This window comes from Sceloporus occidentalis, unplaced genomic scaffold (assembly GCF_023333645.1).
Source record: "Sceloporus occidentalis isolate IW3139 unplaced genomic scaffold, rSceOcc1.0.p SCAF_192, whole genome shotgun sequence".
In the NCBI taxonomy this organism is placed as follows: Eukaryota; Metazoa; Chordata; class Lepidosauria; order Squamata; family Phrynosomatidae; genus Sceloporus; species Sceloporus occidentalis.
In genome coordinates this window covers 1020001-1034216 of record NW_028317172.1, presented here as the reverse complement: position 1 = coordinate 1034216, position 14216 = coordinate 1020001, and the positions used below count along the sequence as shown (strand labels likewise).

At 36.0% G+C, this 14216-nt stretch overlaps 1 protein-coding gene across 5 annotated transcripts in view; it reads left to right on the top strand.

Moving 5' to 3' along the window:
* LOC149278375 (peripheral plasma membrane protein CASK-like) overlaps positions 1-14216 on the top strand; it is a 140850-nt gene that overhangs the window by 57765 nt on the left and 68869 nt on the right. For all 5 annotated transcript variants that reach the window (XM_089502052.1, XM_089502050.1, XM_089502051.1 and 2 more), the window contains exons 6-9: positions 1155-1257; positions 3058-3233; positions 9692-9814; positions 11620-11703. In XM_089502052.1, coding sequence (XP_089358178.1) covers positions 1155-1257; positions 3058-3233; positions 9692-9814; positions 11620-11703 — 486 coding nt within the window. The remainder of the gene's footprint in view (positions 1-1154; positions 1258-3057; positions 3234-9691; positions 9815-11619; positions 11704-14216) is intronic.

Genomic DNA, 14216 nt, shown 5'->3' with positions numbered 1-14216 from the left:
CAAGCAAGCTGAGCTTTGAAATATACTGGTTCTTTAAAGAAATTTTAGCTTTGGTTTAGCCTCAGCTGAACTCTACAATAACTAGAATATTAATAAACTGGTCTAAATATTTTTTTATCCCTTTCCCGAACAAAGCATGTTTTAAACATACATCTCTATATTGTTCTTATTCTGTATCGAGGAAAAAAAATAGTTTTTGACTTACCTTACTTTATTTGCATGTCTCCGTTAAGTGACATACTTATCTAAAAGTTCTAATGTTGTGGTGAGAACTTCCTTTTCTTTTTGTTTAGTAGAAACTGCTGTCTACAGGGATTACGTGAAAGGGAATCACTGAACATACTTTAATTACCGTATATAGCCGAGTACGAACACATAGGTTCATTAAAGGGACGAAGGAACCTCATTACTAACAAAAACATTTTCTACCAGTTTGCTGATCTGACATTGATGAAGGCAGATCTAGACTAAATCTTTTGAAATATTTTATACAATTATGATGAAACATAATGTGTTTACTGCTCCTCTCTGCCCCCATCTGTTTTTACCTAAATCCTTTTTGAAAAAAAAGTTATTGATCCACATAAAAATTCAAATAGCATATGGGCGAGCAATGGTTCCATTTGTCCCCTTTTGTGCATATTATATTTTTTCAGGACAAAAAAATTGCATAATAAGAAAAGACATCCGCCACACTAATAGGTTGCCTGGCATAATCTAAGCTGGGTTTTACTCTTGATGACCTAGATCTCATCTGAAAACTAAGTGAAGTCCCTTAATTTAAAGGGACAGTTTAATTTCCCTGAAACCCCTAAGTGAGAATACATATTAAAGTGCACAGAGTACTGAAATATGCATTTTGCTAAAATGCCGTCCATACACATGTACAAGAGGCCTGAGCAGACCCCCGCAATGTTCTGCCCCGCGCCAGAGCCGAGTTCATCACATGCAGAGAGATATGTTTGGTGATCCCATGTCACGTGCAGCAGCTTCTGGGGGTAGGGGCAAAGGGCAAATGCATGGCAGCTATCGTAATGCTTTAAAGTACATATTATAGCTAGAGTGTCCCTTTAATAAGTTTTTAAACATGTTTTAGCAACATATAATGATTTGGTTTGTGCCAGCAGAATCATTCTGTTGCGTTCATTTTTCAGCCACACTGTGTGCTCCTAGCTTCAAAAGAGAACTCTGCGCCAGTCAAGCTTGGAGGTTTTGGGGTCGCAATACAGTTAGGAGAATCGGGGTTAGTAGCTGGAGGTAAGTTGCGCTATTGTTTTATATGTACTTAAAATATCTGACTGCAGCTTGACATATGTAGCCCTTTAAAAATAAGTTAATCTGGAACATTTTACAGTTACTTTTTCTTACAAGGACCTTTTATCGAAGGAGGCTTACAGACTCAACTAAAGTGGATGCCTGTAGGTGTCTGTAGCTGCACGTTCATGTCACCTCCTTTTATTAGATGCGGTCATCCATTGTCAAGTTTGTTAAGAGGATGTTTTTGTCTTTTTAAATGGTGGAGGCAGTCGTAATATCATAGCCTAAAGTTAAGGGTTGTCATCCATATGTGTGAACTTGGAAAATCTGCTTGCAGCATGTAAAATGTTAGACTTGTTGAGCAACTTAATAGCAGATTATGGTTCTAGAACAATGATTTGATTGCAAAGAGGAGTAGAGATGGGATTCTTTAGAAACATGACAAGAGTGAGGTCTAAAGGGCCTCAGGCTCTATAAGTTTCATGTGGGATTCTGATTTCCTACACACTAGGCGTAAAATAGTTTTTCACCGGTGGTGAGTTTTTATTTCATATTGCGGCAAGATAGGGCTTAGAAGAATAGACTAGAGAGACTAGAAATGAAGGCTGGCAGAGGTAGACAGATGGAGAAAGTTGTAAAAAAAAAAAAAAAAAAAAAATACATTCTTTTGTGCCAATTGCCCAAGACAGGTAATGTAAGGTAATGCTTTCCTTGCTAGATGTCTTTGACAAATGTTTTTTGTTTTTTTTTGTTTTTTAAATTTGTCAGCCTAATCATATCCAATGTAGTTTCTCCTGAAATACTTTTTATGCAAGCAGATTATATATATATAATTCTATAATATAATATTTAAAGTACGTGATGAATTCAGCTCACCTTTCAGAGACAAAATAACGACGGAGTGCTTTTTAGAATATATAAAATGGCACTCTATTGTCTGCATGACTAAAATGGGAAAGGTTGAACTGGAGCAGACATTTAGTTCAGCTCTTTATATGTAGTTCAGAACATTAGTCCACAATATAGACGACAATCATTTGCAGCATTTTCTGCAGGTCATAAACTGTTCAAATAGTATGTTTTTTATTATAAATAAATATGTCAGAATGAAAGTGAAATGTTCTATGTAAAACAATCTTAGTCTTTGAGTTATTCTGCGTATTGCATGCATTTTGCAGTCCTTCAGATGGCTTCCTATCTTTATAAGCCAGAACATTTGCAGAACTTCTCATCCAAAGCTCTTATTAGTTAGATTTTGAGGCTTTTACGTAACCTTGTTGAATAAGCATTAATATTTGTTTAATATATTAGTATCGTTTAATATCAAGTTTGGAAATTTCACGTAGCGACCCTCCCTTTGAGAACACAGTTAAAATAGGTGTGATGTTGTAAGTAAGAAAGTGTGAAAAAGTACATTAATTATGATTTATATTGTATATTGAATATATTGTGGTTTTTCTTTTAATGAATATATATTTAACATTTTCTCTGGTCATATTGATACTTTATACTCTAAATTAAGAGAGTAACTGTTAATGTAATACACATTATACAACCCCTTTTCCGGAACACAAAAACAAATCACGTCCATTAATAAAGGGTTTTGCCTGATATATACGATATGATATAAAGCCTTCTGGTTTATGAGTTAAGTTATTAAATTAATAAAGTGCTATAGTAAGGTTTTTTTATGAGCAGACCCCCCCCACCCTGACGTAACCCCTGTGAACCATGCACTAGTTAACGTAATGAAGAGGTGGACATAAAGCTACACAAATATTTTATTTTTCCCTTTTTCAGGTCGCGTAGGAACGCCGCACTTTATGGCTCCAGAGGTGGTAAAGCGAGAGCCCTATGGGAAGCCAGTAGATGTCTGGGGATGTGGAGTGATCCTTTTCATCCTGTTAAGTGGCTGTTTACCTTTCTATGGCACAAAGGAGCGGTTGTTTGAAGGAATCATTAAAGGGAAATACAAGGTAAGACAATTTACTAGACGTAACATACTCATAAATGTCTTGCATGTGCCCCCTAGACTGTTAAAATTATTACGGCTATTGAAAGCGTGTTAACATAGTAAAACTCCATTGTAATGGGATACGAAGTATGTTACATTTTTCAGAATAGAAAGAAGAATAGAAAGAAGGATCTTGTATTTAAGGTAGAGGAAAAAATAGTGCACTGTATCAACTGCTCTGTTTATCATGTGTGTATGTTCTGTTACCTTTATTACAAACTATAGCATGAGAGCTTGTTAGTTTTAGCAGTGCTGATCTCCTAGTATGTTCCAGCATTTTGGTATGTTATGTTTCTGGACTATCTATTATCGAATTTCCAGGTTTTCTGTACTGAAGGTTTTTTTTTTGTTTTTTTTGTTTTTTTTTCCTTTAGTAATGGATGAAGTTCCGTTTATTAATCTTAATTACTAATTAATATAAATTATTTGTGCCCTGGGTTCAATAAGGGCATGAAAGATACGTTACTACTGTCTTATTGGACCACCTGACCCTTATAAAAAGGAGCTAGGGAACCTACTTTCAGAAAGAGACCTTCTCTGCTTAGTGTCTGAGGATTTATTCAATAAACTGCTAGAAAATATAGGGAACGCGTTTGCTCAATTTTATTCAGCTTTGTATAATATTTCTAATCAGAATCAAGACAGAGAATATGTTAGGAAATACTTATTAGAATCTAATCTACCAAAATTATCAAAAGAACATTCTGAAGAATTAGATAAACCCTTTATAGAAGAGGAAGTCCGACACGCAATAAAATCTATGAAACTGAATAAGGCCCCTGGACCGGACGGCTTTACAGCTCTATTCTATAAAAAATTCTCTAAATTATTATCTCCCTTTTTAACAACTCTATTTAATTATATTAAAAATAAGATTTTTCCTAACGGCATGCTGGAAGCATCGATCCTTCCTATTTTAAAACCTGGGAAAGAAGCTTCAAATATGGCTAACTACAGGCCTATATCTTTAATTAATGTAGATACAAAGATATATTCGGCTATTTTGGCTGAAAGATTAAAAATTATTACTCCTTATTTAATCCATAAAGATCAAACGGGGTTTATTAAGGGTAGACAATCGAATGACAACACGCGAAAAATAATTGATCTCGTGGAATATGTATCTTCATATAAGATCCCTACTGTGTTTCTGGCCCTGGACGCTGAAAAAGCTTTTGACAGAGTCAACTGGATTTTCCTTGAAGAGTCATTGCGATCCTTTGGTTTAGGAGAAGGATTTATAGATTCTGTAATGTCTTTATATACAACTCCGACTGCTAAAATATCAGGTCAAGGATTTAATTCCGTTTGGTTTAATATTAATAATGGTACAAGGCAGGGTTGCCCCTTGGCACCTCTTCTTTATGTTTTGACTATAGAATCTTTTGCGTCCAGAGTCAGAAACAATGTGGATATTAAGGGAATTAAAATAGGGGACATAGAAAATAAAATCGGCCTATATGCAGATGATGTTTTGATCTCTCTATATGATCCTGAACTGTCTTTAAAAGCGCTGCTCGAAGAGATTTCAGAGTTCAGTAAACTATCAAATTATAAGCTTAATATGAAAAAATCTCAAGCAGCGATGGTTGGCATTAATGACTGCATTAGAATGAAATTGGAAGCGGATTATGATTTTACATGGGAAAAGAGTAACAGATTATTTGGGAATTATTATACCTTTAGAGATATCCAATATTATTGAAATTAATTATAATAAATTAATCGAATTGCTAAAACAAATTGCAGCCTGGAAGGGACTATTTGTGTCCTGGTTAGGTAGAATAAATATTATTAGATCCTATATTATTCCCAAATGGCTTTACATGCTTAGAATGATACCGATTAAACTTCCAAAATATTGGATACAATTATTTCAAAAAAATATTGAAAACTTTATCTGGGCGAACAAAAAACCTAGAATTTCTAGGAAAATTTTATACGCAAATAAAAAAAAAAAAGGAGGTTTAAATGTACCTTCTTTGGATAGATATGTACAAGCTAGTTCGCTCTTACACACCTTAAAGATTCAATATACTCATAGCAATAGTGAAGCCTGGTACTGTATAGAACAAGAACTTACAGGACTACCTAGCCTAGAATGCTTACTATGGCTGCACCAAGATAAATTTCATAGAATATCTAAATATCTTCCAATTACTCTTAAGAGCTCAATTGAATATTGGTACTCTCTTAAATCGCAATTAGGTCTGCGTAATAAAATTATTCCCTTTGCTCCGTTAGAAATATTACAAATGAATATTTCTCAGCTGAACATTCGGAAGTGGGGTAACTTTAGAAAGTACAGAATTAAAGACATATTAATTGGAAATAATATGAAATACTTCACTCAAATCTATGAAGATCTTAATCTTACTAATACGGAATTTTATAATTTATTTAGGATTAAGCATTATTTGTCTAAGCATTTATATATAGAAAATCTAAGTAAACAATTTAATGATTTGTTTTCTCAAGAAATAATCTTGAATGGATTGAAGAAATGTTATATGATTGTGGAAGAAATTGAGCCCTCATTACATATTAAAGCTCTGACCTCTTGGCAACAAGATTTATGTATTCAAATAGAGGAAACACAATGGATAAAAAGTCTGTTGGAAATAAATAGAGTTACCCATTGTTTAAATATGTCAGAACTCCATTATAAAGTAATGCTCCGTTGGTACTTAATTCCTGTTAGAACTGCCAAAATTAATCGGTCATCATCTCCCATGTGTTGGAGATGTAATTTAGCTCAAGGCACATTTAGACACATATGGTGGGATTGTAATAAAATCACACAATCATGGCGAGAAATTTTTGAATTAATATCTGACCTTGTTAAAGTAACCATTTGTCCATCTCCGGAAAAAGCACTTTTACATTTGGATTTAGCTAATATTTCCTTTAATCAAAGAATCTTAGTAGTTCAGTGCTTATTGGCTATGAAAATTAGTATAGCAAGAAAATGGTTACAAACATCAATAATAAACATAGAGAGTGTGCTTAACCAAATAAAATACCAATGTTTAATGGAACACGGATATTTTCAAGCACATCAGAAAATACATAAATTTAATACAATTTGGAGGCCCTGGACTGATAAATATCCAAATAACCATGGTAGCATAAATTAAAAATAAATAATACATGGGAGCTCATATGATTAGGTATGTGTGTGGTATGATTGATTCCTTTTTTTTTTTTTTTTTTTCTTTCTTTTTCTTCTGTTTTGTGGTAAGCCTGGGGATAAAGTGTTGAATATCCCGGCTTACAATTGTATTAAAATTTAAAAAAAAAAAAAAAATGGTAGTTCAATATACATGTGAGTCTGACATGGTTGAGATCACATCACTAAGTAAATTCAGAAGGCCTTGATACTGCTAAATGGAATTTAGAATTAACGACAGTCAATTCAGGGTTAATTTTAAGGAATTGGTTACAAATGTACCATGTTATTAATTTAAGGTTTTGTTGAAATAGATCTCAGTGCTTTATAAAAATAGGGAGACAAACTGGAACAATGGGAATAGGCTTCTAGCTTTAGAGGAAAGCAGACCGATCTTGAGAAAAAAAATTAAAAAAAAAAAACAATAAAAAGGTTTCTCAAACATAATAGTCATCGTAGTGGTAAATTTTCATATCCCAGAACTGGTCTATGGTGAGACCTATTGTTAGCTTTGTTCTCTGCCATCATAATATGCATCGGTTTACTTTGGGCCAAAGAGGGGAGGGTCACCTACGTGTTAGTGGGTAAATCAATTAAGTTAATAAAAATAATATTTTGGCGTACCTTTGCTAATATATTTGCAGAGGAATATAGTAGCATACTAAAATATTCACATTTATTCTTTAAGCAACAGTAGGCTTTTTAGTGTTGGGAATGGTTCCAAAAGTTAAACTATACTGCAACGAAACATGTTGTTTACAATGAATGAACTGCAAATTAAATGAAATTGCCTTACCATGAAGCCTAACCTGTAATATTTTCTCTCCCTTGTGCAAAGCAATAAAAAAAAAAAAAAAAAAAATATAAAAAAAAAAATAAACTGCTAGCAGGGATTTGGGCAAATGCCAATTATTGTCTTATGTCGGGCTTTGCATTGTGTTTAATTATGTAGAAACATGTCAGTTTCTGCCCTCTGACCCACTCACTTCCAAAACTGTTTTAAGCCATAGATTAGGGTCTGCCCACTCGTGACCCAGACCTCGGTTTAAGCGTTTTCTTAACCTGTTTCCTCTAATAAAGTGCTGTTGTCGTTTAAAAAAAATGCTTTAGTTAAGAGTAAATATTTTTACAATGCATTTTTTAAATTGTAAGGCAGCTTTATGCAATTTTTATCTTTGGTTTTCTGGTATGCACCTGTTCCTAATTCAGTAACACACTATACATATAATGGCTTACTATTAATGAATCAATGTAAAAAAAAAAAATATGAAATGACATTATGTAACACTGATTTGGAACCTGTACTCAGCACTTCGGGAAGTATTTCAAAATAAGGGGAAACAGATGGTTATTGTTTGCATTTTGCAACCAATGCAAAGCTAGTCGTCAATATTCATTTACATGAAAAAGCGTATAAAGTATTATAACGTGAAATCTTTTTTTTTAAAGTTTTTCGTATGTCTCCAAACCCACATTGGCTTTATAATTGCCGAGTCTTAATGGCAAATATTCAGGGTGTCTTTCAAGGACAGTTTGCAGTCCCTAAAAACAAAACAAAACAAAAAACCTTTTACCTGCAGTAGATTCTTGCCAATGATTGGCAACCCATCACAGAAATTTAAAGGGACTTGACATATGCAAGTGCGTATGATGACTGAAGTGTCCCTTTAAGGGAACATTTCTGATAAAAGTAAAATTGAAGAAACACGCTACATAACATAACTTGCCCTTTTCATCCAGTAATTTGCAGTTATTACACCTAATCTGGATTACATTCATTAAAATGATGATTTTGCCCGCTTACATACCCTGTTAATTGTGGGGCAGTAACTTGCTGTGTTCTACCTTTTTCTTCTTACTGTGCATGTTTATTCTAGTGATTCAATGTCCTTTCAAGACCTCTATACCTCGACCGTTTAGTGATAAGGATTTGCTTAGTGTGGGATATCGAAAAATTAATCCTTGTAAACTTGAAGCATAATCAGTTAATTTTTTTTTATTGTTTTTCTGTGTTTTACCGCTTTTTTACTTTACCAAGTTTCGGCAGGCATTCTTTGGCTTGTTTGACTACAAATCACTGCACTACTTAACAATGTTCTGCAGTATAAAAATAATCTGCGGAAAACTAAACCATACATACCCACATTGATAGAAACCTTTAAATACATAAATGCATTTTACAGAATACAGGAGGAAACTATTTCAGAGAAGGAGAAATGTTAGATCACGATGTCATAGTATAAAACTAGAGGGTCCAAGGTGAAAATCTGATTCACAAATCTGGGTTGCAAGAAGAATACCTCTGGACTCTGTAGCAGTAGAAACTTGTTCACGTGTCACTATCTGGAAGTCTGAAGGACAAATGTACGTTTGACTGGTGCCAGGGGAACACTACCTACCGGAATTCATGGTGCCTACTGCAAGGTTTGATGGAGGCATTAGCAGATCCTGGGGGTAGGGACAAGGGGGCAATTGTGAAAGTGTGTACGCTTGAGTATGGTAGTGTGTGTGGTTTTTTTTATTGTGTGAACATGTGTCTTTGGGTATGCTAGTACCTGTGTGTCTGGGTTTGTTAGTTTGAGTGCTTGGGTATGTTTGTGTGTTAGTGCCTGTGTGTTAGTATTGAATATATAGTTGTGCTGGTGTGATTGGGAGTGCAGAGTGTATGTGTGTTAGCATGTGTGTTTTTAGTGTGAGTGCCACTCCCCAGGTGTGGCTCTGGATCCACCACTGGATAGAGGAGGGCTCATGGTCTGGGGCTGTTTGCCAGGGTCTGGGCTTGGCCCCTTAGTTCCAGTGAAGGGTAATGTTAATGTTATGACATGCAAAGACACTGTAGACAATTATATGCTCCCAACTTTGTGGCACCAGATTGGGAGAGGCCTTTTCCTGCTCCAGCATGAGTGTGTCTGTGTCAAAGCAAGGTCTGTATCTCAAGCTAAGTTAACCAGAATGATTACAGCCATTCTCTTGAAGTGTTATTTTTGTTGTGACAATAATTAGATCATTCACTTCTGCTTTCAGCATATAACTCCTGATCACATTCTCTTTTATATATATATATATATATATATATATATGTGTATGTGTATTTTTTCCAGTTTTGTTTGCAGAAGTATTTAATTTGCTTATGTATATACAGCTGAATAGTTTTGTACATGTTTACAGTTTTGTGCGTTTACTTAGAACAGCATCCCAAATAAGAATTCCAAAGCACAGTTTTACTATTTTACGGTTTCTTGTTTTCATAGATGAATCCTCGGCAGTGGAGCCATATATCAGAAAGTGCTAAGGACTTGGTACGCCGCATGCTTATGCTGGACCCTGCAGAAAGAATAACGGTCTATGAAGCATTGAATCACCCCTGGCTGAAGGTGACTTGGTTATAACTCAACATTAATGGTCAACAATGCTCTCTTTGGTGATACAAATGCAGGAACCTTTAGTAAATCTTCCTCGCGTTTTATATTAAACCCAAGAACCTTTTCTTATTTATCTGGTAACTTATTTGATTCCTGGAGCAGCGTCCGCATTTGTCCTAGGAAGAGCCCTGAATGGTGCTTACAAATGAAAATGTTAGCTATGTGTTGTATATTATATACAGGGGAAAATGCTCTCTAGTAGTGGCCAGTTGATGGCTTTAGATATTATTTGTCTCGATACAGCTCTTTATTTTAGTGAATAAACCCAAAATAATAGTGCCTTTAAATATCCCATGATATTTGGTTGATTAAAAAAAAAAAAAACATACAAATCAAGTGATCTTTGAAATAACACAACTTAGGCAGTTAGACATCTGTATAATTTCTCTGTTGTGGTTTCATAATTACTGTGATGCGTGTTGTTCATTTTTCATTTTGTTCCTTCAACACTTTTTTTACATTATTGAAAATACTAATGGTGAATTTTAGTAGCATGTTCCATATTTATACCCTTTTGTTCCTTACCCGTCGGCATTGGCAGAGGATCAGTGTTCAGAACAGACTTTTTTTGTATTAGGAAGCAGCTGCACCAATCAGACTTCAATACTTCTTCTTGGCAGTCTACTCGTTTAGAGAAACTCTACGAGAGCAATGCGTCATACATTTTTCCTAACAGAGTTAATTACTGAAAGAGGTATAACCCAAAACAGGTCAGCTTAAACTGAAGAAAAGTACCCCTTCTAAAAGAAAATCTTTTTAATTGCAGTGAAAAGAAAATCTCTGTAGACCATAAAACAGTGTTTAAAGTAGGGACGCTTGAATCAATCAATGTATCTCTTGCCAACATGCACAAGTTCTAAACAGAATGTTCCTTCTCTCCACACAGTTTTTGATTCATTATGGCAAAAAAAAAAAACAATGTCTTACTACAAAAAACACATTTTATGATCATGTGTCCCTTTTGTTAAAGGTGTCCCCACCCCCCCTCCACCTTAGCCTTTGTGGTAACCAGATTGGAAACCAGTGTTTGAAAGCACATTAACATAATTCTTCAAAATGAGTCAAAAACATCATTAGATTTCCCCAGACTGTTAGCGCTGCCTCTTGTTCTTCATTGGTTTGTGGCGTACACCGTGTTTATAGACACAAACTGTCCTTTGGGTTTCTTCATTTAACACTAAGATGCGGTGAGATAAACATTTCAACTTGCTGGCTAAACTATTCATTATGAAGAGCCCACCCTGCTGGGCTTCTCTTAAAAGAAAGTCGTGGTTGGTCGTAATTAGTTGGATGGTAGTTCTTGAAAAGTTACCTTGTTGCTTTAAATATGCATAATGCAGGGCCAGCCAAACCCTTCTTCCTTAAGAACCGTCCTGGAACTGGCCCTGAATAATATATTAAATTGTTTAAAGGCTTCAGTTAACAAAGAGAATATTTTATTTTTACAGTTAAACTTGTCTTTAACAGCTAATCACTGGAAGACGTGTTTGGTAATTTGGTGCAATTGCCTTGAGCATATGTCGTTGACTTTTTTTTGCTTCTTTTTATTAAATTCCTGAACACTAATACTAGTATTTCAATATGCATTCAGAGAATAGTACATGAATGATGTGAGCACAACTGTATATTTCTCAACGGGGTAGGCTTTGTACAACCTTGCATAATGTTAAATTAGCCGTATTGAAATACATAATGCATTTCTCTTTTCATTTTCTGCCATTAGCTGTGTTTTTAAAAGATACTTTTCTCCAACATAGGAAAGAGATCGCTATGCATACAAGATTCACCTGCCTGAGACCGTAGAACAGCTGAGGAAATTTAATGCAAGGAGGAAATTAAAGGTAAGATCCATTTTATGTCACCCTCCCCCAGTTTATATTCATGTGATAAAAAAACATTTCCCTAAAGAAAACTTTCTAATCAGCAACTTCAAATTGAAGAGTGAAAGTTATGTATACATCTATTATGCAAATTGCGTGGTGATTAGATCCAGTGTGTGATTTGCTTTACACCCTAGGTTTGCCACATCAATATTGCAAATGCCAATTTCGTTTTGGAGCAATTCTTCGTCGGATAACAATCAGTTATGTTCTGCAGTGTCTTGGGTGTATTAATTCCAAGGCGCAAACAAGCAGACCACATAACGAGGGACAAACCGTTTAACCACAAAAACAGCAACATGTCTTAGATGGTGATGTTACTAACTTTCCCAGGTTTACATTATTCTTTCCTCTACCTATTGTCTCTTGAAGCCTCTCTTAGGTTATGTGACCCACTGGAGCACAGGAGAGACTCTAGTCTTTCTAGCCTCAGCAGGTATCTCAGATTACTCCCCCTCCTGGCTGAACACATGTATTGCAATCAGCAATACTTGGCAAGTACCGTATTTGCTCGATTATAAGACGACCCCCCAAAATCTGAATATTAACTTAGGAAAAAAAAGAAAAAGCCTGAATATAAGACGACCCTAAAGGAAAAAAGTTTTACCAGTAAATGTTAATTCATGTAAACAATTTTTTTAAATAAAAGCTATGATTGAGAAAAAAAATTTTTGGGGTTTTATTTCCTTGTATTTTCCAACCTGTCCCCCAGTTACGCACATCTGCCTCCAGGCTTGCCACACCAATATGGCACTGTGGCCCATGATATGCCTTTTAACCCTCTATATGCCACTGTGCCCCATGGTATGCCTTTTGACCCCCTATGTGCCACTCTGCCTCCAGAAATGCCTTATACCCCTATATCCCATTCTGGCATTTAGGGGGTTAAAATGCATATTATGGGGCAGAGTGGCATATAGGGAGGTATAAGGCATTCCAGGAGGCAGAGTGGCATTAAGGGAGTTAAAAGGCATTGTATAGAGCACTCTGCCTCCAGAAATGCCTTATACCCCTATATGCCACTCTGGCATTTAGGGGGTTAAAAGGCATATTATGGGGAAGAGTGGCATAAGGCATTTCAGGAGGCAGAGTGCTCTATTAAATGCCCCCTTAACGCCACTCTGAGGTGGAGTTGGCAGCGGGGGTTTGTCTGCGTCCGTCGCGCATACCTTCCCCGGCTGTCTGAGATCAGAGTTCCCCGCACCGGTGCGGGGAACTCTGTAATCTGACAGTCGGGGAAGGTATGCGCGACGGACGCAGACAACCCCTGCTGCTAGCCACACCTTTTTCCGGCTGCAGCGGACGTTGTCTACGCGGATCGCGTAGACGTCAACCCGCTGCCCCGGCAATACAGTAGGAAGCACCGGTAAGTGTGTGTGGGGGGGGTGTTAAATGGGGGGGGGAGGCAAGAGGATCCGGTCTGATTAGAAGACGAGGGGTATTTTTCAGAGCATTTGCTCGTCTTATAATCGAGCAAATACGGTATATGTGTGACTGGAAACAATGCCTGATGTTGGACCTATATGTCGCATTAAAACCTCATACTGCAAGGACAAAGTTCCCTGACTTTAATTTGCATTATGAGGGGCCAACCCAGGCAAGATTGCTCTTTTGCAAGACCAGCTTACAAAGCTTGACCCTTAACATAGCTACTAGTATTTATATAGCGCCTTTCCCGTAGTGCGACATTCCCACTTTAGTAAATAAAGGTGTGTTAGACTTTCTCATTTAGAGGCAACCTCCTGTTCTTGATTCCTTATATCTCTACTTTTCTTCAAGTACGTTTTTTGGTATATATTGTTATTTTAAGCAACAGTCCAGCCATCATATAGACTTTTATGGAAATAGTAGCTAAGGTCCCATTAAACTTGGGAAATGCAATCTCAAATAGGTTATCAACACGTACCAAGCAGTAGCTTAATGCAAGACAATAAAAATGCCAAAAAAAGGACAAAAGAAGCAACCGTGCACAAAGGAGGCAGAATGCACGCTATGGGCAAACATGTTTACTGTTTTACATTCCGGAAAATTACCAATGTAGAAGTCTTGAATAGTTTGCATTCTGCAAAGGATTCTTCTTAAAGAAAAGAGAAGAGAATTATATGAGGCTAATTCGAGAAAGCTCTTGTCAGCTCTTTTGGTTATGCAATAAATCATTTGATTTGAGGAGCTTCCTACTTGTGAACCTTGAATGTTCTTTTAAAGTTTTCTTTTTCAAAGGATATCCTTCCTCCCAGTTGTCTCATGCAGAAATCTGTACAATTGGGCTTCTTCACTGAAAGTTCCGACTCAATACACATCCGCTGTTGGGTTGTGGGCAAAAGATCGTAGCTTGTGATTATTTACCATACAGTCACTTATTATGTACACTGCTCTCTTCACAACCACTTATTTGCCCCAATAAACTGTAGTGTTTCTAGAGTGTTCAGAGTGTTTTATTGTACAGAACCCTTCACAAAAAGTATTCTTTATTA